Source organism: Ailuropoda melanoleuca, chromosome 3 (assembly GCF_002007445.2).
Source record: "Ailuropoda melanoleuca isolate Jingjing chromosome 3, ASM200744v2, whole genome shotgun sequence".
NCBI lineage: Eukaryota > Metazoa > Chordata > Mammalia > Carnivora > Ursidae > Ailuropoda > Ailuropoda melanoleuca.
The window spans coordinates 45,214,998-45,239,183 of record NC_048220.1 but is presented as its reverse complement, the minus strand read 5'-3'; the positions used below and the strand labels follow the sequence as shown (position 1 = coordinate 45,239,183).

General features: G+C 41.2%; 1 protein-coding gene across 8 annotated transcripts in view; it reads right to left on the bottom strand.

The window, feature by feature from the left end:
- The window catches only part of MAST4 (microtubule associated serine/threonine kinase family member 4), a 546,144-nt gene that overhangs the window by 311,108 nt on the left and 210,850 nt on the right, over window positions 1-24,186 (bottom strand). For 2 of the 8 annotated variants that reach the window (XM_034656305.1, XM_034656308.1), the window contains exon 1: window positions 19,133-19,243. The exons of 5 other annotated variants lie outside the window; for them this stretch is intronic. In XM_034656305.1, coding sequence (XP_034512196.1) covers window positions 19,133-19,171 — 39 coding nt within the window. In that variant the 5' untranslated portion in view covers window positions 19,172-19,243. Of the gene's footprint in view, window positions 1-19,132; window positions 19,245-24,186 lie in introns of those variants that run through there. One more of the 8 variants, XM_034656307.1, reaches the window with a different exon arrangement.

The window sequence follows — 24,186 nt, the reverse complement described above, 5'->3', positions numbered from 1 at the left end:
TTTCTAAAATGGGATCCTTTGTTAAGCAAACACTACTTTCTTATTTAAAAAGTTAATATTTAAAAATTCAATATAACCACACAAAAGAACTCGAGCATTTGCTATGTATAGGAGGGCAGAGTGAACAGACTATGAATGCAAACGCTTTGATTTTGATATTCACTGTTTTGATAACTTGAGTTCAGTCACTTTATTTTCCTGTGTTCTTAGCTGAAAGATGAAGGAATTAAGCTAGATTAGATCTAAGGTTTCTCTCTTGGACTTAAAATTCTGTGCTTCTCTCACTCTCAGTATCTCAGACATTAGCTATTTCAGAAAAAGGGACATTTTTCTTATAGAAAAGCTCAAAACCTGGACCCTGGAGGATTCACAGCAACAAGGAAAAGTACATCAGGCAAATTCTTTACCTGGAATTCTGCAGTGAGTCAGAGGATGTGCAGGGACAAGAATCTCGAATGTATCACCTTTATTCTGGCTGATGTAACCACTACAAATAATTGCCTCATGCCTGTGAGGTAATACGCTTTTTGCCAAAGACCCCATTAACAACTGAACGGACCTTAAGAGAGTCTCCTTTATTTCACACATAGCTTTTTTTCTCTTTCCTTTTCAAGCTTCCTATTCTGATTATAAAAACACACAAAATTTAAAACACACACACACAATACATTTGTAACAGAATGGCTCAAAAACACATAGTTAAGAGCACCAGGAACCTAGCCCTTGACAATAACCAGCTTTATTGATCATTTGCCACGTCAGACCATGCATTTGGGATCTAACAGGCAATAAGATAATTTTCTTAACTTCACGAAGCTAACAGATTCCTGGGGTGGAGAGAAACAAGAGAACAGACAATTAAGATGTGGTCTGATGGGGACCTTACCCAGGTTTGGAGGTTCAGAGTGGAAAACTACTGCTCTGGGCAAAAGTATGTCCAAGAAAGGAAAGAGCAGGACGTGAGTAAATGAAAAAGGACAAGGGAAGAAAAGACAGAGGTGGGGCAGAGGAAGAAGGAGGAGGGCAAGACAGAGGGAAGGGAGGGTGAGGGGAGAGCAGAGATGGGGAGGGAAGCAGGAAGAGAAAGAAGGGGAGAAGATTCATGCAGCAGAGGAAGGCGCAGGGAGCAGACCACTCCAGGCAGAGGGCAGAGATACAGGTTTCTCCTGCTTCCTCCACCTTCCACTGGGGCATGAAGCAGAATGGAGCAAATCCAGCAAATTTCCAAAGACCCCTCACCATTGTCATCAACTCCGAGAGAATGTTTCATGGTCCACCTCTGGGCCCTGGAACGCCAGCGCGGCTGCCCCACAATTCACAGATGCCCAAAAGAACCAAGGAAACCCAGAACGAGGACACCCTCAATCATCCCAATTACAGTGAGTCCAACAGGTTTCTCATTTTGTGCAGAGACAGTGACCCTCACCCAAATTCCACCCTATCTACTGATTATGTTAAGAGAACCTGAAGCTGAGGAGGGCTGCGTGAACGTCAACTGCCTCCATGTGTCTGAGGCAGCTTTTTGCCGTGAGCACACCAGCCTTCCAAGCTGCCTTCCCTTCATCCATGTGAACAAACACCGCTATGGACCTAGGTGTGGTTGGCCAGAGCATCTATGGAATGGAACCTTCCCATTGGCGGGCACAGCATTTCATCAAGAGAGCACTGCATAAAGTCAATGCCCCAGAAAGGAGAAAAAACCCGAGAAGAAAAGACAGAAAAGAAACAGAGGATGAAAAAAATCACTAGCCAGGATTTCCAGTTCCACGCGTCCAAATCCTCACACAGCTCCATCGACAAGCCGACAGAGGTGAACAATTATTTAGAGCAGAAATGATAAAAGGCAGTAACAATATGAAGCTTCATGCTGACGTGCCACATCAGCTATTAATCACTGTCAAAACATTTAGGATAAAATTACAATAACTGAGGCTAACTTATCATTGGTGAAGTCAAGCCTAGTAATTCTTTCCTTGCTCAACAAACAAGGAGCTGCCTGCTTTTAAGACGTTAGCAGAGTAAGAGCACAAACTACTAATCCTTCAAAGAAGAAAATATTTTATCACTTTTATTGCAAATGTCACTAAAATAAATTTTTATTCCTTAATAATCACATTTTTGAGCTTCCTCTAACCTCTTCATAAACAAAGCCCTCATAAGTTAAAATCTACTACGTTGTAAATTAAAATTAAGACATCTTCGTACAAGAAAAATGCGAAATATTTTAGGGGGGAAACACAGTCAATCTATTTTGGCATTAAAATAAAAACGTCTAACTATTTAAAAGGAAAAATAGCTATCTTAAGCAAAAAACTAAATGGAAACTACAAAATAGTGAGGGTGATTTCTGTTCCATGTAACAAAATACCCAATTCACAGTGGCTCCAATAAAAGAGGGATTCACCCAGTGGTGTAACTGCCAAGTCCACTGAGAGGCTTTGCTTCAGACCAACTTGGACTCAGCAGCTCCCATTGTTAAGAACCTGTTTTACTTCTAACCCTTTGGCCCTGCTTTTTCACGGCATTGCCATCTTCCTACAGCAGGCTTTCTTCATACACCCAAAATATCTTTCAGTTACGCTTGAGGCTATGTATTTCCTAATTAATGTCCAGCAAGAAGAGCATCTTGGCCTCAGCCTTCCCAGTAAAGGGACAGAGGTTTACTCTGCCAGAGTCAGTGTGGTCCACATGCCATCCCCAACACCATCATGGTCTAAGGGAGAGAAGATGCTCAGCAGTCCAATCCATACCACCTGCCCCCCTCGATCTGGACCCAAGTCAGCATGTACAAAACCACATGGATTCCCCCAGATGGAAATCAGGGGGTGCTGGGAAGGAGCAAAGGGGGAAGGGATATCAGGGAACTATCCAGCCTCAGGGGACCACATCTTCTAACTCAGATCTCAATTTGGTTTAAGTCAGGTAAGTCATAAGCTCCAACTCAAAGTTATTTTTCATAATAAAATAATACCTATTCCTAGAAACCATTTGATCTCCAAAACTCCTTGGTTGTCTTTACTCCTATTTTCCAAGAACTAAAATTACCTAAATAGCAAGTACAATTTAAAATCTCCTATGGGGGGGGGGGCTTATTCACTTCTGTTTATTAGTATGGCTCTCCATATGTCAACTAGTTTTCAAAATCCTTCCAGGCTTCGAGAGAAGGGTCCAGGGATTTTAAACCATAATATACCTCTTCTTATACATTGATACCATTTTTAAGTTATAATTATGGACTGGCTCTATTTTCTCTAGGACCAAAGTCATCAATAAACTAGCTGCCCTTCCCCAGATCAAGCCCTCCTGGGCTTTTAGGGCAGTGGACATTATTTCATCCTGCCTTCCATGGAAAAACTATTCAGAACTAATATTGAGGCCTACTGTTGCAAAAATACAACATAACTTTAACTCCTCAAGGCCACTGCAGGAAGATCGATGAGGGAACTCATTACTATCTCATATCCAACTTACAACCTTTACATGGACATACCACCACCCCCATCTCTGGGCTTCCATATTATCCTAGGTACAACTTCTACTGAACCTGTCAGAATAGATGATTATTATCAGTTGGGCTATTTGTCTTACCCACTTCAGGGAAGCAAAAAAATCATAAGGCCATTAGAAATGTGCTCAAACCACCTGGATTTGAACCTAGGCATCTAGATTTTGAAGCCAGGCTCTGCCACTGCTAACTAAATCAACTCTGAGACCCGGCAAGGTTAGTTCACTCCCCAATATTCACTTCTCAAAACTGACGTCCACCCCACCTTTCTCAAGGGGCTACTACAGAGGTAAGATGAGGGGACACAGGTAAAGCGCTCAGAAAAATGCCTGGAACTCAGAAGCTCAATAAATATTATGTTTATGCCAATTACCACGGCTGATCTAAGAGCACAGAGTGGGACCCAGCTGATAATGTTGATATCACTCTTTTTTAGGTATTAATTTGGTCCTTCATAAAGTGTTCCTAAAGATTAGCAATGCTAATGGAGTTATTTCAAGAAAATAACTTCTTTTTTCTGATGCCTCATACATTCACTGGGTGATTCCATCCACTACCAGGCTTCAGCCATCGCCCACAGGATAATACCACCAAAATCTCTATCTCCAGGTCATTTTTGTCCTACTCTCTCCAAGCTCATACATACCATCTTGTCTATCAGACATCTCCCTTTGAATATGAGGAAACTTAACATGAACAGATTGTCAGAAGAGAAATGAACAGAAATCAATTGCCAACCTCCATCACTGATGTCATGCTTCTGATAACCCCATCACTGGGTAAACGTCCTTTTATGTGCCCCTATGGCATCCTATTGTATATTCCCCCTATCCAGCCATCCATCCTTCCATCCACAGGGCACCTACTCTGTGACCAGCTAACCATCGTAACACGTATCACTTGGCATTCAATTGTCTACCTACTAGTCTGCCTTCCCTACTTCTGGGTCACAAGCTCCCAGAAGATCACAGGAATTAGATCTTGTTGGTCCTTGTATCACCAGGTTTGCTTAAAGTAAAAATACATGATAGAAAACCTGGTGGGTGAGGGAATGAATGTTCCCATGAGACTAGTCCTATGATGAAGAGCTAAAAACACATCCCATAAATGGTACGTTAACAGCAGGAACAGAAGAAAGAAGGTACCAGAAGAATGCAGCCGATCACTGTTTTCGGTGAAGAGATATATAAAATCCAAAGATACTTTCTCAAATCAAATCAACATTCTTATACTATCCAAAGCAAGACTGTTTTTCATAAAGATGGAAAGAAGATTAAATGTGTGCCTGAAGGTTTAAAAGGTCATAGTCTATAACAGAAAACTGAGGAGAGTAAATTGTGGAAAGCAAAAACCAACAGCTCATAACGAACATACACCCCCAAGTGCCCATGCATGCGCGTGCGCGCACACACACACACGCGGCTGGGGCCAGCTGTTAATGATGAATGCCAGACTTCACACCACTTTTCAGCTGAGAACAACTTAAGGAAAGCATCTGACAATGACAGGAAGGACTATAATAATGAGAGACAACCTCCTAGCGTGAGGAGGCAGGAAATGATGCAGCCACTGTTCACCACCACCACTACCACCACCACTCCCTATCCCAGAATAGCCACTGAAACACATTTGAGGGCCCTGAAAGAAAGAGAGAAAAGGCTCAAAACTGAGATGACTCCCAAAACAAAGAGTATCCAGCCACAGTAATATGTGCAACTCCTTTCTGCTCTAAGCATGGGCACAGATATACCCTGGCTCTATTTTATATCAAAATCTCCATGAACATATATTATCCTCCCAGAACAACTTATCCTCCTTGGAAATTACAGAACCTCCAAGAATGCAAAGAGAACAAACCCATTTCCACGTGGCTCCCACAAGGTAACAGAAAGCTTCATTCAAACTGTCACTAATACTACTCTGTGAGGACCCAAGAATTAACAAAGGATTTTACTGAAACCTGTGTTTCTTCTTACACACATAACACTGGCTAGTCCGCCTCTCATGTACTGAAGGCCTCACCAGAAAAAGTAAGTGCCAGGACCAATAGGTGTCAGGCAGGAAAATGGGTGGGAGGGCTCTTGACCCAGCTAGGAAAATTATTCTCCCCTCCAATATGGGTGAAGGGACTATAGCTCAGGAAAAAGGGGGTTCTTGAAGGCATTGAGTGTTCAAGGAAAGCTAAGCTGGAGAGCATACTTAATGACAGAGAAACTACCTTGCTGACATGCCATGTTCTTTTAAAACACCTGACAGATGAAAGGGGGCCAGTGACAGCCTTGAAAATGCAGGTGAATGGACAGTACAGGAAAAGATGTCCTGTTTCAGGACCACAAATGTGACAGCTATCCAACAAAGACAAGTGCTGCGACATCAACACTCTATCTCATGGAGCACTTATAAATACCAGACACTAGAAATTCAGGGTTTTTTCTGGGACAAAACAAAATAAGGTGGTTTGGAATTCACACCCACTTTACACAGAGTGGATTTAAATAAAAACAGCTATAGATAAGGCAATGACATATGTAAATGCAGACACATAGACACACACAAGAACTCATTTAAGGGCTGCATTTCAAATTATTGTGATTGGTTAAAGGTGTCTAGGCTAGTGTGGCATTAGAGATGCAAAGTTTCATTCATGAAATTTTAAATAATGGTGATAAGATTTATCTAGACATACAAGCGGAACCTAAATATAAACCACATGAATAATAGAATGTGCATGAATTTTGAATGCTTATTTTTCAGAAGAAAACAAAGAACTGAACGTGTGAGTTCTCTGAGTCTCTAAGTGTAGCCTGTATTTGCATTTCAATGGCTTGCAAGGTAAGCTCTGTGAAATTGGCCTATGTAGAGACTCTCATCTCTCCTCCATCCCCAGTCAATTAGCTTCTAGAGAAAGTGGCATACAGATGTTAAAATCCAGCATCTCAAAAATCTATTTCAGCTGATACAGATCAAAGTAATATTGAAGCAAGGATGTTGAGGACACAGGCTTTCCATGAAGGAAATTCTGGTTAGGAAGCATGCAAAACCAGGAGCTAATAGCTGATGTGGTCAGGGGACACACACACACACACAAATGGAATAGACAAGGCAGTACACAACAAAATTTGTACAGAAGGGAAGAACAGGCAAAAGTCTGTAGATTGAGAACCAACACACCAAAACAGTTTTCCAGTAGGCAAAAAGGTAAGTGTAGCAATTTTTGCCCATTTAAAACAAAGGCATTTCAGATGTCAGCTCTGCTACGCTGGTTAATATAGACAAGCTATAAATATGAGCCCCCTTAAGATTTCACACTGCACCCAAACCATGAACCCGAATGCTCAATCTCTCCTTATTAGCATTTTTTATTCTTCCCATTAAAAGCCTTTATTGGCACCATATGAGCTACTCTTTGCCCTTTCTAAATTCCCCTATTCCAAAGGAGTTACTGTGTGATACTCACAGGAGTAGAGGTATAATATACACATATTACATATTTGAAGGATGTTATCAATATGCCTGTCCAATCACAGCACTTCTGGTCTTTCCTTTTCTTTCTTTCTTTCTTTTTTTTTTTAAGATTTTATTTATTCATTCGACAGAGACAGCCAGCGAGAGAGGGAACACAAGCAGGGGGAGTGGGAGAGGAAGAAGCAGGCTCACAGCAGAGGAGCCTGATGTGGGGCTCGATCCCAGAATGCTGGGATCACGCCCCGAGCTGAAGGCTTAACGACTGAGCCACCCAGGCGCCCCTGGTCTTTCTTTTTCTATGTTCCACTCTTTTGTCTTTCCTTTCAATAAAAACAGAGATTCTAGAAACCCAGAGGTGAGCCCAAAGTGGAGGGTGTTATGCTTGGCTCGTAAGAGACATTCAAGAACTAGGAATGGATACCTGAATTTAAAGAAATGGTGGCAACGTATGGAAAGTAGACGTTAATAATGGAGCTACTTTTCCTAAGTGCCCACTCACCCATCCGTGGTTAGTGCTACAGGCTGAATGTTTGTGGTCCCCCTCCCCCCCACCAATGCAAATTCATCTGGTGAAGCCCTAATATGATTGATTTGGAGATACCGCCTTAGGGAAATTATTAGGGTGAGACTAGGTCATGAAGGTGGGGCCCTCGTAATGGGATTAATACCCTTAAAAAAACAGGAAGAGACATGAGATTTGTCTCCATCATGTGAGGACAGAGCCAGGAGGTAGCCATCTGAAAGCCAGGAAGGGGGCTCTCACAAGATATACAACCTGTGCAGCTTGACCTTGGCATTCCCAGGCTCCAGAAGTGTGAAAAATAACATGTTTGTTGTTTAAGACCCCTTGTCCATATTATTTTGTAATAGCAGCCTGAACTAAGACAACTAGATATTGACCTACCTTTGCTGTAGTCCACTAATAATCCTGCCAGGTAAACGTTAGTATCCTTACATTATAGGAAAACACACACACACACACACACTCTAAGGCACATAAAAATTTTAACCAGCTCCAGAGTCACACAACTAGGATGTGGCAAGTGACACAGTCCAAGGGAAGCAGGGGAAGACAGAGGCTCAGCTATCTAGAAATACATAACGATGGCCATGATCATGCACTGCGTTCTTGCTACCTGCCTGACACTTTTCAAAGTAATTTACATGCACACATCTTAATTATTTTTACAGCATTCCTGGGAGGTAAGTAGTATTCCCATTTTACGGATGGCCAAACTGAAGTTTAGGAATGGGCAGTATGCCCAGGATAATCAAGGCAAACAAGTGCTGGATCAACACTCCCACTAAAGTCTAGTAGACTTCAATGCCACTGCTCTAACGTTCTTAATCACAACACGAGCTCATCCCGTATATTGTCACCACTGCCACCATAAAGCTGGGTCATAAACCCAAACAAAACTAGCGGGTTACAACAATCAACATTTATTCTCACGTCTGCAGGTCTACAGATTGACTATGAGCCTGCTGGTCTTGGCTCCTGGCTCCACGTTTCTGTAGGTCAATTCCATGAGCGTTTGCTCTGGGATCCAGTAGCCACTCAGGGTACGTTCTTCTCACAGTAAATCACCAAAGCGCAAGATGGCAAATCCAACTCCACAAACTTATTTCAAGCCTCTGCTTGTGACACATTCACTGACACAGTGACCCAGCAGGTCCCATAGCTGAGCCCAAAGACAACTGAGGGGAAGTAACACTGCCCACCATGAAGCCATGGGGCCTGGGCAGGGGCGTGAATGTATACACAGGAGTGAAAAATCAAGAGAGTAGTTGTACCCACCACACTAACCAAATTCAATTTGTATTTACCATATCTTGTAGTTGGATTGCTCAACAGTTAATGGGAAAAGAATCTGTGAGCTCAATAATTTATGGATTTAATGGAAAAGTGTAAACAGTCAAATCAATGGTATTATTCCACCTTCTCCATCAGAACAATGCTAAAATTGAAAGAACAGATGACTGGAAAATACAAAAGTACCACCTCTCATCAGGAAAAATATCATTATGATGAAAATCCTATAAGATGAATTTCTCAATGTAGCTGATATCTAACAATAAGCACTAAGCTAAAACAATCCATTAAAAACACTTAATTTTTTCTACAATCATTTCCTACTCATTGTAATACATTCTACCTCTAACTCCCAAGAGGGTTCAGTTTTTATCAATGTGATTTAATGTCTCTGTGTATACGTACACAAATTGGCAACAGTGTGTCAGCAAATTGATAAAATTGTACACATGCCATCTGTCTTTCTTGGTTGAACCCCCTATCTTCAATTACAGATATTCCATTGAAAGGGAACAAAAATCTTGGCTCAATTTGATGTAATCTCACTCAGGTTTTAAATTCACTCACTGCTCCAAGCAATATGGTACCAACCTCATCATCTTCATTTAAGAATGAATTGCTTTTTCCATTATAGTCTCTAGTTTGAGATGTTTCATTCTGCCTTTTCAAAATTATATTGAAATAGACTTGAAGGCAAGTTGTCAAAGTTGGAAGCAATTTGCAAAACACATGTGCACACACACACACACACACACACACACCAAACCACAAAAACACACAAAAAAACCCTACATCTTTAAAATTGGATACATTATCTTCAAGACCTGACACTAAAGCATAAAACTACTTTGCTCTTAGTATAACTGCAACCAGTCCTGCAAAATCAGTGTTAAAATACACATAATAGTAATTCTTGGAAGCTATTCTAACAGAAATCTATTAGTCTGTGAGGATTTGCACTCTCTTACTATTCATAATGTACTTGGATTAATTATTTAAAGCAGATGACTTCAGCATCTATAACTGGCCTTGACGTCTGTGTGGAAGCAAGCCTAAACCCATACATTAGCTGCTTCCTGAACATTTCTACCTACAAGCTGCTTCCACCACCAAATGCACAGAACTATTTATCTTCTCACTACCCAGATCACGTTTACTTCTGACCCCTAGCTGTTGCTGGTCCTGTGGTCTGAAACCTGGAGGTCAACCTATGGCTTATCCCAGCTCCCTCCCCACCATCCCAAGAGGTCAGTATGCCTTAATTGTACTGAGCTGCCTTTTCTCTACCTCTGCAGCCACTGCCTCTGGGGCAGCAGTGGCCCTTCTCACTCCTCGCTCCTAACCCGCTAGCCATCCCTGGCCTCTCCCAGGGCACACCCCATTCATAGGTGACACAACAGCTGACAGCTGGCACAACACTGCTATGCCCCGCTTAACATCTTTCAACGGCTTCCTGCTGTTGGACAGATCCTTCAACGAAGCATGGCTCTTGGGCCTCCGGCTGGTCCCTTCCTCCCTCTCACCTGTAGCTCCTTCCAAACGGAGGGCGCACCCCATGTGGTCACCCCATCTTGGCATGCACAGCAGCTTCCCTGGCCTGGAACATGCTTCTTGCCTCATCTGCACCTGGTCATCTGTCACCACTTGGCAGCAACATCCCCACCTGCACAAAGCCTTTTGCCTCCTGGGGCACAGCCTGGCTCCATCGCCATGCCCCCCCCCAAGCCACACTGTGACAGAGGCGGGACCTGGCGCTGGCTGTTGTCAGAACTGCTGTCCATCTCCCCCACACACAGTCAGCCCCTCACACATGGGTACCGTATTCCACTCACTTCATGCTGCTGGAGCCGGGGATGAAAAGTCCAATAGTGAGTAACTAAGACGCAGTGCTCAGTCGTCTGACACCCACCTGGTCAAAATATGCTGCTGCTGCTGCTATCGTTACTATGACTATACGTTCATTGAAAGAAAGACAAAGAATGGAGTTCTGTCCTTGACAGCCTGAATGGAAAGCACGTGCATTCACAATCTAAGAGTAGCAAATGTTTGGAGAACTCACGCAAGGGCACTACGGAAGAAGACCTACAGTCAGAGTTCCAAATCACAGCTGTTTGCTATCGCCAGCGTTAGGCTCACGCTTCCAGGGACAAAGCTACTGTCTTACCACACCCGAGGTGGTTTCTAGATGGAACCACAGGACATGTGCCTGCAATTTAAAAAAATGTAAAAATGGAACTGGATACCAGCAGTGCCCTGGGTCCTTTCAGGTTAAAGGTCTAGCACTGCCTCTGGCCACCCCAGTCTAATAACTGTCCCCTGAAGGTGGGTTTGTTAATGATTTGAGCTCTCACATTACTACCACTGCCATTACTTAGGAAGTCAAGAAACAAATGCAAGGATATCCACCTCCATCTTCTTCTCCATAAAAACAAACCCATGTCTCACTGGAAGAAAGGAGGCCTAACCTGCCACACACCTTTTAGAGGCTGTCAGACTTTGCATTTGTAGAGACAGAAGTAGGAGGTTCCATGACTCTGGGTTCCCTGGACAAGTAATCCCCCAGGAGCAGCGGGTCTCAAGGCTGGCTGCACACCACTGAGAGATGCTAGTTTAATCCAAGTGGGCTGCGTCTAGACCTAGGCATTAGAGGCTCCTCAGGTGGTTCAAAAGGACGGCCTCCATGAACCATCATGTTAGAACTTATTTACCTTCTTCAATTTCATAAAGACACAAAATAAAAGACAATCTTTAAGAGCTTTTCATTGATGCTAGTGAGCAGTATAAAACTTTTTCTTAGACAACAAAGCAAAAAACAATTATAAAGAGGCTCCCAAATCCCACTTTTGACTGATTATACAAGTAATACATGTTTACTACAGAATAAAGAAAAATTCTTAGATCCCACCATCAAGATATAATCAACCTTTTAGTGCTTTTCTTCCTGTTATTTTATATGAAGAAAAAACAGGTTCCTAATACATGTCAGATAAGAGTTATCTTTTCTATTTCTACCACTCCCAACTTCTCATCTCTGCCTCATACAGACTAATGTGTGTGTATATGCTAAACATTTTTATAGACTTATACACATCTTATGTATACACTTTACTTTTGCACTTCTCGTTATTGATGTCAGCTTTTTCCCCTATCATTGAAACATTTGTCAAACCCATGATTTTAATAGCAATGTTGTTTCCTAACATGAATGTCTCTAAAGTCATTTGCCAACCTCCATGCTTTTGGTTGCTTCCAAGACAGACACATGGTTTCTAAGACTTTTTATTTTTATTTTTTTTTAAAGATTTTATTTATTTATTTGACAGAGATAGAGACAGCCAGCGAGAGAGGGAACACAAGCAGGGGGAGTGGGAGAGGAAGAAGCAGGCTCATAGCGGAGGAGCCTGAAGTAAGGCTCGATCCCATAACACTGGGATCATGCCTTGAGCCGAAGGCAGATGCTTAACTGCTGTGCCACCCAGGAGCCCCATCTAAGACTTTTTAAAAGGCTCTACTGTTGCTCATAAGTTATTAGCAATTCAAGTTTCAAGTAAAATCAAACACCCTAATCTCATTACACTCTGGTGTCAACAATAAAATGATTGGTGGCTGCATGAATATTGATCTTTGTAAGTTCATGTAATACACAGTTTTTATAGTTTACCTAGTTCAGTGACTAGCTGGTCTTTTAGTCTCCTTTTGTCTTCTTCCAAAATTATTCTTTAGCTAATTTCACAGCTTTAAGTGTAATATTAATAAATTTTCAGGTCTTATCTACTTTGAAAAACTTTTTCAGGCAACTTAAGGTTTTAAAAAGATATATAATACATAAAACCACACAACTCCTCAAAGAGGGTACTAAGAGCTCAACAGTGCAGAAGTGGTGGCTCCATTTATCTCAAAAGTTATTGCAGCTGAGTGTGAAACCGTTCTGATCAGCTGAGACAAAACTGGCAAGACAGAGCCAGCTCTCGTTATCTGATTCAAAGAAGCAAACGGGTTTACCTTGTGAGTAGTGAATGTTAAGCTAATTTATCATGTGGGCCTAATGCAAGAGACAATGCACATCCTAAGGGATAGGGCTTCAAGGGGAGTTTTCCAGAAAGCGCAGAGATGAGCAATCACAGCCATTTCTTCTAGCAACTCTCCCTAAAAGCCAAGGACATAATGTGAAGTTGTAAGTCTTTAAAAGGATTTCCAGGGGAGCAGAGATGGACAGTCAGACTGTGACAGGGCAGACCTCAGGGAAGCCAGGGGATGAATGGGAAGAGATCTCTTGGGATATTCCTCTCACACCTCACTTCTCTGAGCCAGGATGTGAGGAGCAGAGCAATTCAAAATTGAGACTGCTTGCAGGATCTCACATGGAGGTGTCCTGCATTATTGATTCCAAGGAGACCCATGTGCTTTAGACACTAAAGTGGAAGGGGAGGAACGTTTTCCCAAGAGCATCCAGAGCCTGACCGGAAAGACAACATTACATGTAAATGGGAAACGGTTGAGGGCCAGGGCTTTTCACAGAAGAGCAGCTTTGAATCTGATCAAATGCTTGAACTCAGTTCAGGCTCCAGAGATCTGTACTAGGAAAACTGAACATTGACTATGGTTGGCAAAATGCTGCCCAAAAAAGCAAGGAGCAGGTCAATACACGCTTGTTATACACCATCCTGTGTGTATTTCCATCGCCCATCCAGACCTACTCCCCACCCCGTACTCGGCCTTGGAGTCAGCCTGTCCCAGTCTTGCCCCTCTGGCTTCTGACTGGGTTTTGCCAATGGAAAGCACCAGCTAGAGTTCAGAAGGAAGGAGGACAATAAAGTTGCAATGTCCCCTTGGCACCTCCCTGCAGAATCACCATGGGCTGGCTATGCAGCTTCAACTAAGGCACCCGTCACCTGCCTTCTCTGTCTTGACATTCTGCAACTGCTCTCTCCCTCACTCCTTCCGGCCTACTGAAGATGATGGCTGCCTGTTGCCCCTACCCTCTAGTACTGCACCACCCCTTAAACTTTACCTCTACCTTGCCTATACCTTTTACACCTTCCCTTTCATTAAACTCTCCTCAAATTATCCAATTTACACATGCCATCTTTTTATTGCCTGGACCTTGCCTGGCACCGGCATTGAACTATGTAAACACGCAAGGTTCTGTGGCAACACAGAGGCAAGTGTTACAACCTCCTCCAATCTTCAAATACCTTATTATTTCTGTTTTACAGATGTAGCTAAGCAATTTGTCTAAAGTTACAGAGCTATTCATTGTCACTGAACACATATCCTACTCTAAAACCATGAATCTTCAATGGGTTTATAATTTCAGTGTAAGGCATTCAAATAATTTTACAACAATACATCATGCAACAAGATTAGGTATGCAAATAAAATGGATGATGACTATTATAAAGTCCAGAATGGCCTGCAGTGATTATGAAAAATTTCATCAAGAATGAGAATTTACTGTGGTCCCTAATGAACAGCAAGAATTTGGGCAACATAAGGAAAGAACATTTTAGGTAAGGGGGATCTGTGACATCTGGAGAGGGGGTGATGGGATAGGGTTTTGGAAGGCAAATAGTTGGCAATGAAACCCAAAAAGCAGACAGAGGCTAAATTAAAAATAGGTATATTTTAACTCTATCCAGAGGTAGATAATAAGTCACACGGGAATTTTAAACCATGGGGTTGGTGTGGGAATCCAGGCTGACAACCAGCATGGATTGGAGAAGGGCCTGGACACAAAGGGATACTAGACATTTCAGAAATTCAGAGGTAAAAGAGAGTTGCCCTAGACACTGGACATATTTTTACGGCAGAATTATGAAGGCCTGGAGAAAGCAGGCAACAGATGGAGAAATCAAAGGTGGGAACGAGATGACTTGAAGAATTAGTATTTCATTGACGAAAATACAGAGATGACAATTTTCTGGTTTATCAGCTGTATCAGAGAATAGAAGGTGGAAAAGAGAAGCCAGTATTCAAATTTGTTTTTTTTACACTGTTACAAAAAGGTGTTAAGAAAAAAAAACAATTCTTTGAGCACGAAATAGAAATCTGAGGCAACATAGGATTTTTGAGGGCATCCCATCCTTCTCCTGTGTGAATCAGGAAACTACAACTTTTTATCTCCATCTCTGACACAGAAAGTGAACTCCTTCAATGGGTAAGAAATACCACTTCAGATATGGCCACACCTGGTCTAATTAATTAGGTACTTATAACTAACAAAAGTTCATTTACCATCAGGGCACCTGGGTGGCTCAATCAGTTAAGAGTCTTACTCTTGATTTTGGCTCAGGTCATGATCTCAGGGCTGTAGGATCAAGACCCATGTCGCACTCCATGCTAGGGGAGCCAGCTTAGGAGTCTCTCTCTCTTCCCTCCCCCCCCCGCCCCTCCCCCTGCTTAAAAAAAATCCATTTACCATCTTGGTCCTTCCAGTCCCAAAAAAGCCTCTTTGCCTTTCTGGAGCCTTTGAAGAACAAAAGCATTTATGCCAAACTATTGTTATCATAACTTTTTATTAAAATAATCCTCTAACTAGAGTTCTTACCTATAACTACGCAGAATCTTCAAATGAATAAGGACAGAGTCACAGTCCCACACAACAATACTGTGATGGAATTTTGGGTCAAGTGTAAACACATTCAGAATCACTTTAAAGTTGACAGGGAAGACACATTGAGACATTATGATGTGAACGACCCACATTCAAGCATTGAGGAAATAGAGGTAGCTGGATACCCGGTCAGAACAAAAGAGTCCGCGGGCTTCTTTGCTTACTAAAATTGAACTTGAGACAATGGCCAGTGGAAAATCAGAGCCTAGACCAAAGTAATAATGTCAGCTTTTCGTTGTTGTTTAGATTAAGGCTGGGAGACAAAGTCAGGTATAAGGGAAAGCAAAGAAAACAACAAAAAAAAAAACTAACACAAATCTGGAAGTCTAAATGCGAAAGACTTAGTCATTAACTGCATCACAGAGGAAAAAAAAATTTACATTCTAACTGCATGTGATAATCTGGAAGTGGACTGAAATGCTAATATGTAACTGGGGAGGAGGGAAATCAACAGATGATAGCAGGCAGAGCAAAACACCACAGGAGGACAGGAAAGGAATCCTGTGACATCTCTCTGGGAGATCACTACCTCTTCTAGTGATTTGTTGCTGCTTAAATGACACCTGTCTGTCTTTCTCCAGCCTTGGGAGCTATCACATTAGGGATAGGGACACTTTCATTAAAACAAATAAAACAGAAACATATAACAAAAATCTCTGAAACAATTAATTTCCCTGACATTTAAAAAAATATGATCCATGTATGAGGAATATTAGCCCTGAAAGGAGCCAGTTATCCTTTGATGAATTAGACCCGTCTAGAAATTCAAATTGCCCCAAGTCCAAGGTCTGCCCAAGCCCATCCATCCGTCAGAATTTGCCATGTTTTGAGACCCAATCTGAAAAGTTTCCCAGATTCTAACAGGGGAAGCCATTGGGGCCTCTTTCTCTCATTCTCATTTCAAAGGCAGTGATTGAAGTGCTATCAGTGGTACTGGAAATATTAATAGAGTCCACAGAAAAGATGGAAAAGTGAGTCACTTAAGATGAACAACTCAGTTGTGTTGCCCTTTTATGAGGTAGTCATTTCTTGAGAAATTGTATGTTCTCACTAAAAAATTTCTCAAAGACCAAATTTTAAAAATACCACTGTGTTTTAAGAGCTAGAGGTACTGAAATTCTAAAAATAGGTTCTAAACTAATACTGCATTATTTTATACTAAACACAAACTACATTATTATAAAAATACATTTTATGGAATTAGAATATTTGTGTGCTCCAGATTTTTAACTAGGCTTTCTGTTATCTAAAAAACTGGTCTGTTCCACACAGTATGCCCCTATTCCATGTGGCACATCAACCAACTCTTATTATATAAAATCCTATAGCCCTGTCAACATGATCCCTGTAAATAAATAATGTTTATTGTCTTTACTGCTGGTTCTTCTAACTTAAAAACAAATTCAAATAGCATACATGGAGTAAAGATGTAACTATTTCATCTTGCTAGTTATGACATGTAATGTTATAAAAATAAAAATTATCCCTTGCTCTTCAACAACATAATATTTACTGAGTGTCTACTATATAGTAGTGTATTTATTATATAGCCATTAACTTTTAAACCTCACTTATACCTATCTCCTACTTAGTACACTCAAAGGTCTTGTGCTAAATTATTTTATGGAAAAATAAACAGACACTGAGGGCATAGGACTTGCTCAAGATTACCCTGCAAACACAGGGTCAGAATCATGACTACAAAATGTGTAGGTTTGAACCTGGTTTCACTACTACAGATGTAACTCATTTACATGTTGAAAAGTTTCGAATAGTGTATATTTGAAAATTAACTTAATTCTTAAATTCACTAGGTGGCGTTATTTTCATGAATCCACGGTGACATCTTTTGTAATACAAATACTTATTATATAGCAGTGTCTATAAAAAAGTACTCTCTGTAAGGGGTGTCTTTTAAAAAAATATTAGATATAATGGGAGTAAAAGAAAAATAAGCTTTGTTTGAGCCAAAGTCAAGTTGTAACCATGAGGTGGCAGAACTTTGAGACACTTTTATATTGTTACGTCTCACAGAATGAAGACTTCTGTCTCATTCATAAAAGAAATCAGACATTCTTTATCCGTTGTGTAGCCAATTATGGCAGATGTAGTAAAAGTATGTCAAGTATGAGAACGATCTAGCACTGCAAGTATTATATCAAGGAATTGTTTCCTTTGTTTTGTTGCAAATCTTTTACATAGAAAGTAACTCCAGTATTTTAAATAACTACAGTTGTTATGTATTTCTAAAATTAAAAGTTTTATGAGATCTACACCCCTCAAAAGCACCGTTTGCTTCAACTATATCCTCTTAAGTACTGAGAATATATATTATAGAAATAAACCACAAAAGGAGTTTCTTATCGAACATACATTAATCAATTATCTAAAATGCATTAAAGGAAAGAGAAAACTTAGCAGAACTGCCATTTATTAATAAGCTAAACCAAGAGGGAGCTTAATAGTTTTATCATCTTTTTAACAAAGAGACTTTCCATATTTAACCACTGACCCCAAAGAGGTCCTGGAACCACACAAACAGCTGTGCATTACCAGAACTTTATAGATGTGATGAAAACAAAGAAAAGGAAATCCACAGCAGTGACTAACTGCACTGTACATTCAAAACAATGACCACAGTGAAAATCATTAAAGAGTCTGTTTACTTAGGTTGGGAACAATACACGACATTTAACCCCCATTTCTTTAATCCCTCTTTTGTTTACCTGCAAATAATCCTTTAATATTATAATATGAATAATAATAGTATTTGTGACAGACACTCAGAACAAAAAAGCAGACAACTAGACCAGCTGTAAGGCAAAGCCTATTAAGGACTATCTGGAAGCATTTCTAAAATGTGCTGTATATTCTGTACTGTCAAGCATGCATTTGACGCGTTTTTTTTTTTTCTTCAAAAATAATGAATGAGAGTTTAACAATGGCTACTCATTAGATTCTTTCAGGGAAAAAAATACCACTTATCCACAGGAAAAGGAGTTCTCAAAGAGTTAAACATACTAATTTTGAACATACTTATGTTTTGGCTTCCTTAAACTTAAAATCGCTAAGCAGATGTTTTGTTTCAAGTTGCCTGATTTGCCAAGTTTTAACTTGGAATACATTTGTACACTAACGTCGGAGTAATTTAATTAGAGAAACTTGGGCACAAAAATCAAGGGAGGGAGATGGGCACCTTTCCTCATCTCAACACAAACAAATTACAGTCAACTTTGATGGAGCTGCCAGCAGAAACTTTCCTCTCCCGACAGAAGGAAACTCTCAGGAGCTGCACACATCTGCAAAGCCATAAGACAGATGCAGCTGCCACTTGGAGCCTGATCCTGACACAAAACTGAGTCCTGTGCTTCCAGAACTGAACGGAGTTGCCACCCTCGACAGACTTCCCAGACACTTGACAGAATGCCAAATTGGCTCATCAGCTGTCACCACCAGCCACGATTTAACTATTCTTAAACAACCAGCAGGAAAACAACCCACAAAGTATCAAACTGAAAGTCCTATCTATTGTCTCTGACAAAAGAGCCTTTCTCATTGACCCCTGTGATGTGTCAGTGAACCCTGGAACTAGAGACTTAGCGTATCCCATTGCCAAGTGGATATGAAGAACCGTGCACATGATATGTGCCCAGTAAAGGAATGAAAAGGGAACTTGAAAATCCTCAACGGCAGACCACTGAGGATGCTACATTTCAAGAGCGGAAGGATCTCCTACCTGGAGCCCTCTTCGTCTTAGAATGCTGCACTCATCCATCTCCCCCTCCGCTTTCTCTGAGCCTCACAACAGTCTAGCCATGCTGGACTACCTCTAGTTCAGCACGCTAATGCCGAGCCCCGCAGCTGCTGAACACTTACATCACGCTCTCGCTGATTGGAGCCCGCAGTCAGCTGGTCCCGCTTAGTTATGCACTCCAGCAACTTCAGAGATCAGGAGGCTTGCAGTTCGGGTGCGAGAGCGCAGCAAGTGGGCTCAGGTACCTAATGCATTTAGCCGGGCGGAGGAGGCTCTCGCTATTAGGCAGGAAATCGCGGGGTCCCTGTGTTCCCTTCTCCTTCAAAACGCTGGCTCTGGCATTCCGGACGACCACTAAATGGCTTTCGGCAGGAGCTCTGGGTCAAGCCCCTTCTGAAGCAACTATAAGGTCAAAGTGGCTAAGTAAATCAGCGGTGACAGACACCTCTGTGAAAGGCAGCCACTGACTGGGACGGTGAAAAACTAGGACACAGCTGGTTAGCCAAGCAGCACCACCACGCCAGCCACTCATCTTTTCTGATGGCATCAGAGAAAAAAATGTAGCAGAACACGCACACTGCCTGAAACCCGGCAAACAGAGGGCTCTGGGTGGCTGCTCTTCCAGCCTTGGCAGAACACTTTCTACCTCCCAGTGTGAAAAGCCAATTCATTTACATAAATACCTTGCCAGTAGATTCCTGGCCCTAAGATAGAAACATTTCCGGTATTAATGTCCCTCCTGATAGCAACTTAGTTTTGTTGATACCTGACCAAAATGTAAAAAGGCAGAAGAAATCGTAAGAGCCATCATTAGCTGGAATATTAACCTATTTACAGGCTATAAGCAGCTTAAAAAAAAAAAAAAAAAGCTTCCCATCATGTGCAATTTCACAGTCTGTTTCAGCTTGTTTACTCTGCTCATCCTCATCTTATTTCAATTCGAAGCAACCCAGAGATGAATATTAAGTTTTCATTACCGGCCTGGCACAGGAGTAACAACATACAATACTACCAATTTATAATAAATTATTCCCCCTTGATTTCTATTCTAGAGATATTTAAATTGAGATTACAGTTTAGTTCTGAGGAGGCAGATTCTAGGACGATCCACAATTCGTCTGAAAACCACATTCTCCTTCACTCTATCCATTAGACAGTCTCTTTCTTGAAAGAAAGAAGGTTAGTAAGGCAGGCATAATATTTTCTTAAAAATCCACATTTTCTGGGTTTTACCTAATCCAGATATCTGATTTCTTAATGTGGGGGGTGGGGAAGACAGGGTTTAGAGGTTCCTTACCCATCCACCTGCTATTACACCAGCTTTCTGTCTATTTCTGGCTGTCAACACACTATTAGGAGTGCTATCGATTGATTAGATTATGTCATTAAAAATAGCTTGAGGATTTATGAATCTAACCACTGAGGAAAACTGATTGCATTTTATGTTCCCAAACAGTCTTTGCATACATCTTCACACATACAAAGAGAAACCTTGTCAAGAAATAGTACCAGCAGGAGAGGCATCAGCAGAGACGGGTATCAGGGTGTCCTTCTACTTAGGTGTGCTCATTTGATACCACTTAAGGAAGGAAGCCCCAGGGAGTTTTTAGTTCTCTCTCCCATGTGCAATAGTAGTACAATCTCTAGAAGCAAAGAAACAGCCCCTAAGTGATCACTGTGCAAGTCAAAAGGGACCAACGGATTCTAGCACAAACAACTGTTTTCAACAAGATTTTTAAAAACTGCACGTTTGTTTACATGGAAGGACAGAACAAAAACAAAAACAAGGAAATAACCTAAAAAAAAAGTCTCTGAGCGGGAGAGTAAGGTCGGCTTGCTATCTGTGGGGGATCTGCGAAGCTGCTGTAAAGAGATACCCATTCCTGACAGGCCCACCTGTACTCTCATCTTTTCCTGCAAAAGGGAGACCTTTTCCTTCAATGAAAACAAAAGGTATGACAGTTGTTGACCTTTCTCCCTCAAGTCACCCTTCTGAGAGAGGAGCATGAACAGTTGCCTGAAATTTGAAGCGCCATCTTAGACAAAGTGCCTTGGCAGCAGTGAGAATATATTTTACCAGCTGAGATGATCACTGTCATCTGTACACAGAGGCATAAGGAAGCCCTAGCTGGTTTTAGGCAAAGAAAAAAAAATCATGGCCTAAGAAGCTGAACTTTCAAAACCAAAGGCCAAGCTTGGTGTCCTTACACATGCTTGTGCTCTGAATATCGGGATCCTAATTGTGCTGGTCAGTCTAGAAAAAGTGCGGTCTAAGGGAGGGTACCAAGTTTTCAATACAGAGAAGGAAGGGAAAAGATTTTTCCCCTTGAAATAAAGATCACAGGTGGCCAGGAGGATTAAAAAAGGGGAAAAAAAAAAAGTAGAGTCCAGAAGTACCTTTTCTGTGACCAATTGGGTAAGCTAGCTGGAAATGCTACGTCAAGACATTTCAAGGACACACTGTCAAAAAGTCAAAAAGATGTGTAGCCCAGATAAGTGGACTCTACACGGCCCAGGCACTGTGGCAGCTAGAGATGTTTGGTGGGTGGGACTGATAAAAAGGAATTTGGTTGGGGGTGGAGGGGGCAAAGTATGTTTCTTAACAAAAGAATATTTTGAGATAAAAATCTAGTTTAGTATTCAACCATTAACTAAGTCTAAGATGAAGATTATGACCATTGCAGCATCAAATCTAGTATGAAAAAATATCGATTACCTGTCAAAATGTATCCCTTTGAGAAGTGATACATACGTTTTAAAGAAATAAAACCAGCCAGAGGCAAAAACATTTGGGACAAAAATGAAAGGCTGGTGAAAAATAACGTCAAGTAATAATGACTTAGCAGAGGGAATAGTAAAAGGAAAATTGCTACGCTTACCCTTTGCTACATATTTTCCCATCAAGATAAGCCATGTGTTAAAATGCAATAAAAACTTCAAATGATGACTCTATTCACAGGTAATAATTAGGATCTAGCTTAATTTCCATTAATAAACTCATTTTTCCTGCGATTTTATACCTTCATGGAGTATGTTCGCAATACCGTGAGCCAATTAAAAAAACACCAACCTCAATGTTTAATGCTGTTACATTTGTTTTCAAATAAAATTTCTTAGGCTTTCTCATCAATTGTTACCTAAAGCCAGGGGCTTCATTTTTTTAAAAAAAAAATCTATGGATACACCCCATGCATACACTATCACAGGCATAATTTACTTCAAAGAACGCTCAAAATCCGTGGACACTATAATACAGGTAAAATTTAAATTTTAATCATTATTACAATAAATGACTCACAGAAACAAAAACAATTTTAAATCCTGAGAAAAATGGAGGTGGGGGTGGAGGAGGGGTGGAGGAAACATTTAGTTACACACATTTTCAACAAAGGGGCAGACTGACATTTTTTAATTGCTATCTGCAGTAATGTTTGGTAGAAGGACACAGGTTTGCCATCTGATTTACCTGGTCAGGTATTTTTCACAAATTTAAAAAGAAGTTACCTCTCTTCTGTAGTTCCACACTAGTTCCACACTAGTTATCTCTCTTCTCTAGTTCCTACAGGAAACATTCATTCCAATTTACACCCACTCTTCAGCAACTGAATGTTCACTGGGGAATTGCTGTAAGGAACACTGTGAAGAGTTTCTTTTTTTAAAAAAAGGTAGGGTCAGTTTCCAGACTTAATCTTGCCCATCACACCCCACCAAGCTAATCCACTCCCTACCAGCAGCTCTCAGCCTTGGCTCCTGGATCACCCACCTACAAGCCAAGGGAGCCCAGATCAGGGGGGATTGTAAGAGTGGTTTCCTGGCAGAGGAAGAGGTTTCTCCCTCCCCATCAGCCACAGGGTGGACAGTCGGAAGAATGCCGCTGTTACCCGTCCCTCATCCCACCAGTAAGAGTTGTCAGTAAGCTCTGAATGTGATCTCTAGTACCATCACCACAATCCGAGGTGGGACCATCCCATTGCATATTCTTACACAAGTGTGGCAGTGATCACTACTTCAGCTTGAGCAACATAGACAAACAGCCACAAAATGCATTCACTACTATATCCTGTCTGTTACTTTCAAACAACAGACGAAGGATTCATATGTGTTTTATTTATGTTCACTGACCAGGTCAGTCTACGTGGCCAAGTGGACAAATCTTCCATTCACCATTTGATTACCTTTTTCACTCATAAATTCAATGCCAATGGCCAATGAATGTGTTGTATTTAAGAAAAGGTAATATAAAGGTCATAAAAACTTACAAAGGAGAAACAGACCATTCCGGAGAATGCATGGAAGTATCCATTACTGGGAATATAATCATACTGCAATGTAAGTGGTAAAGAGAACCTCAGATGCCAATGACCAAGGTAGCTGTAAGATTTGTTCAAAAACACATTTCTGTATTTATATTTAAACTCCTCCTCAATTTTTGCACTTTATTTTCCTCCAGGTTTTACTTCTAAATAATGGCCAACACTTACCACACACCATGTGCCAATCCCTGTTCTAAGTACTTTATAAAGTTTATCTCATTTAATCCTCACACTACCTCTATGAATTAGATTTAATCCCCATTTTACATAGGAGGAAACTGACCCTCAGAGAAGTCAAGCAACTTCCTAAGATCACACAGTCAAGGAAAGGCAGACTGAGAACCAACTCTTTCCGGCTGACTCTCCAATTTTAGCTGCTAAACACCCTATTGCCTGTTAGGGTTTAAACCGAGGAAAAAGGGCTTTCCAGATGAAAGGAACACATGAAAGGTGCCAGGTATTTTTAGCTCCTAAGGAAAAATTACCACATTCTAAGTTGTCAGTGGTCAAAACACACCAGAGATATCATAAGAATTCCAGATTCCACGGGCCATGTGTCTCCAAAAGAGCAAAGGAGCTGGGTCTCTACGGCTTCAGGACAGAAGCTAGGGGGTACCCCCCACCCCACCCCGGGACACAGGAGGAGGCAGAAGGCAATCAGAGACAAGTGATGGAGTATGGCCTTTACTTTCTTCTTAGCTGTCTCTGGGCTTCCAGGGACTC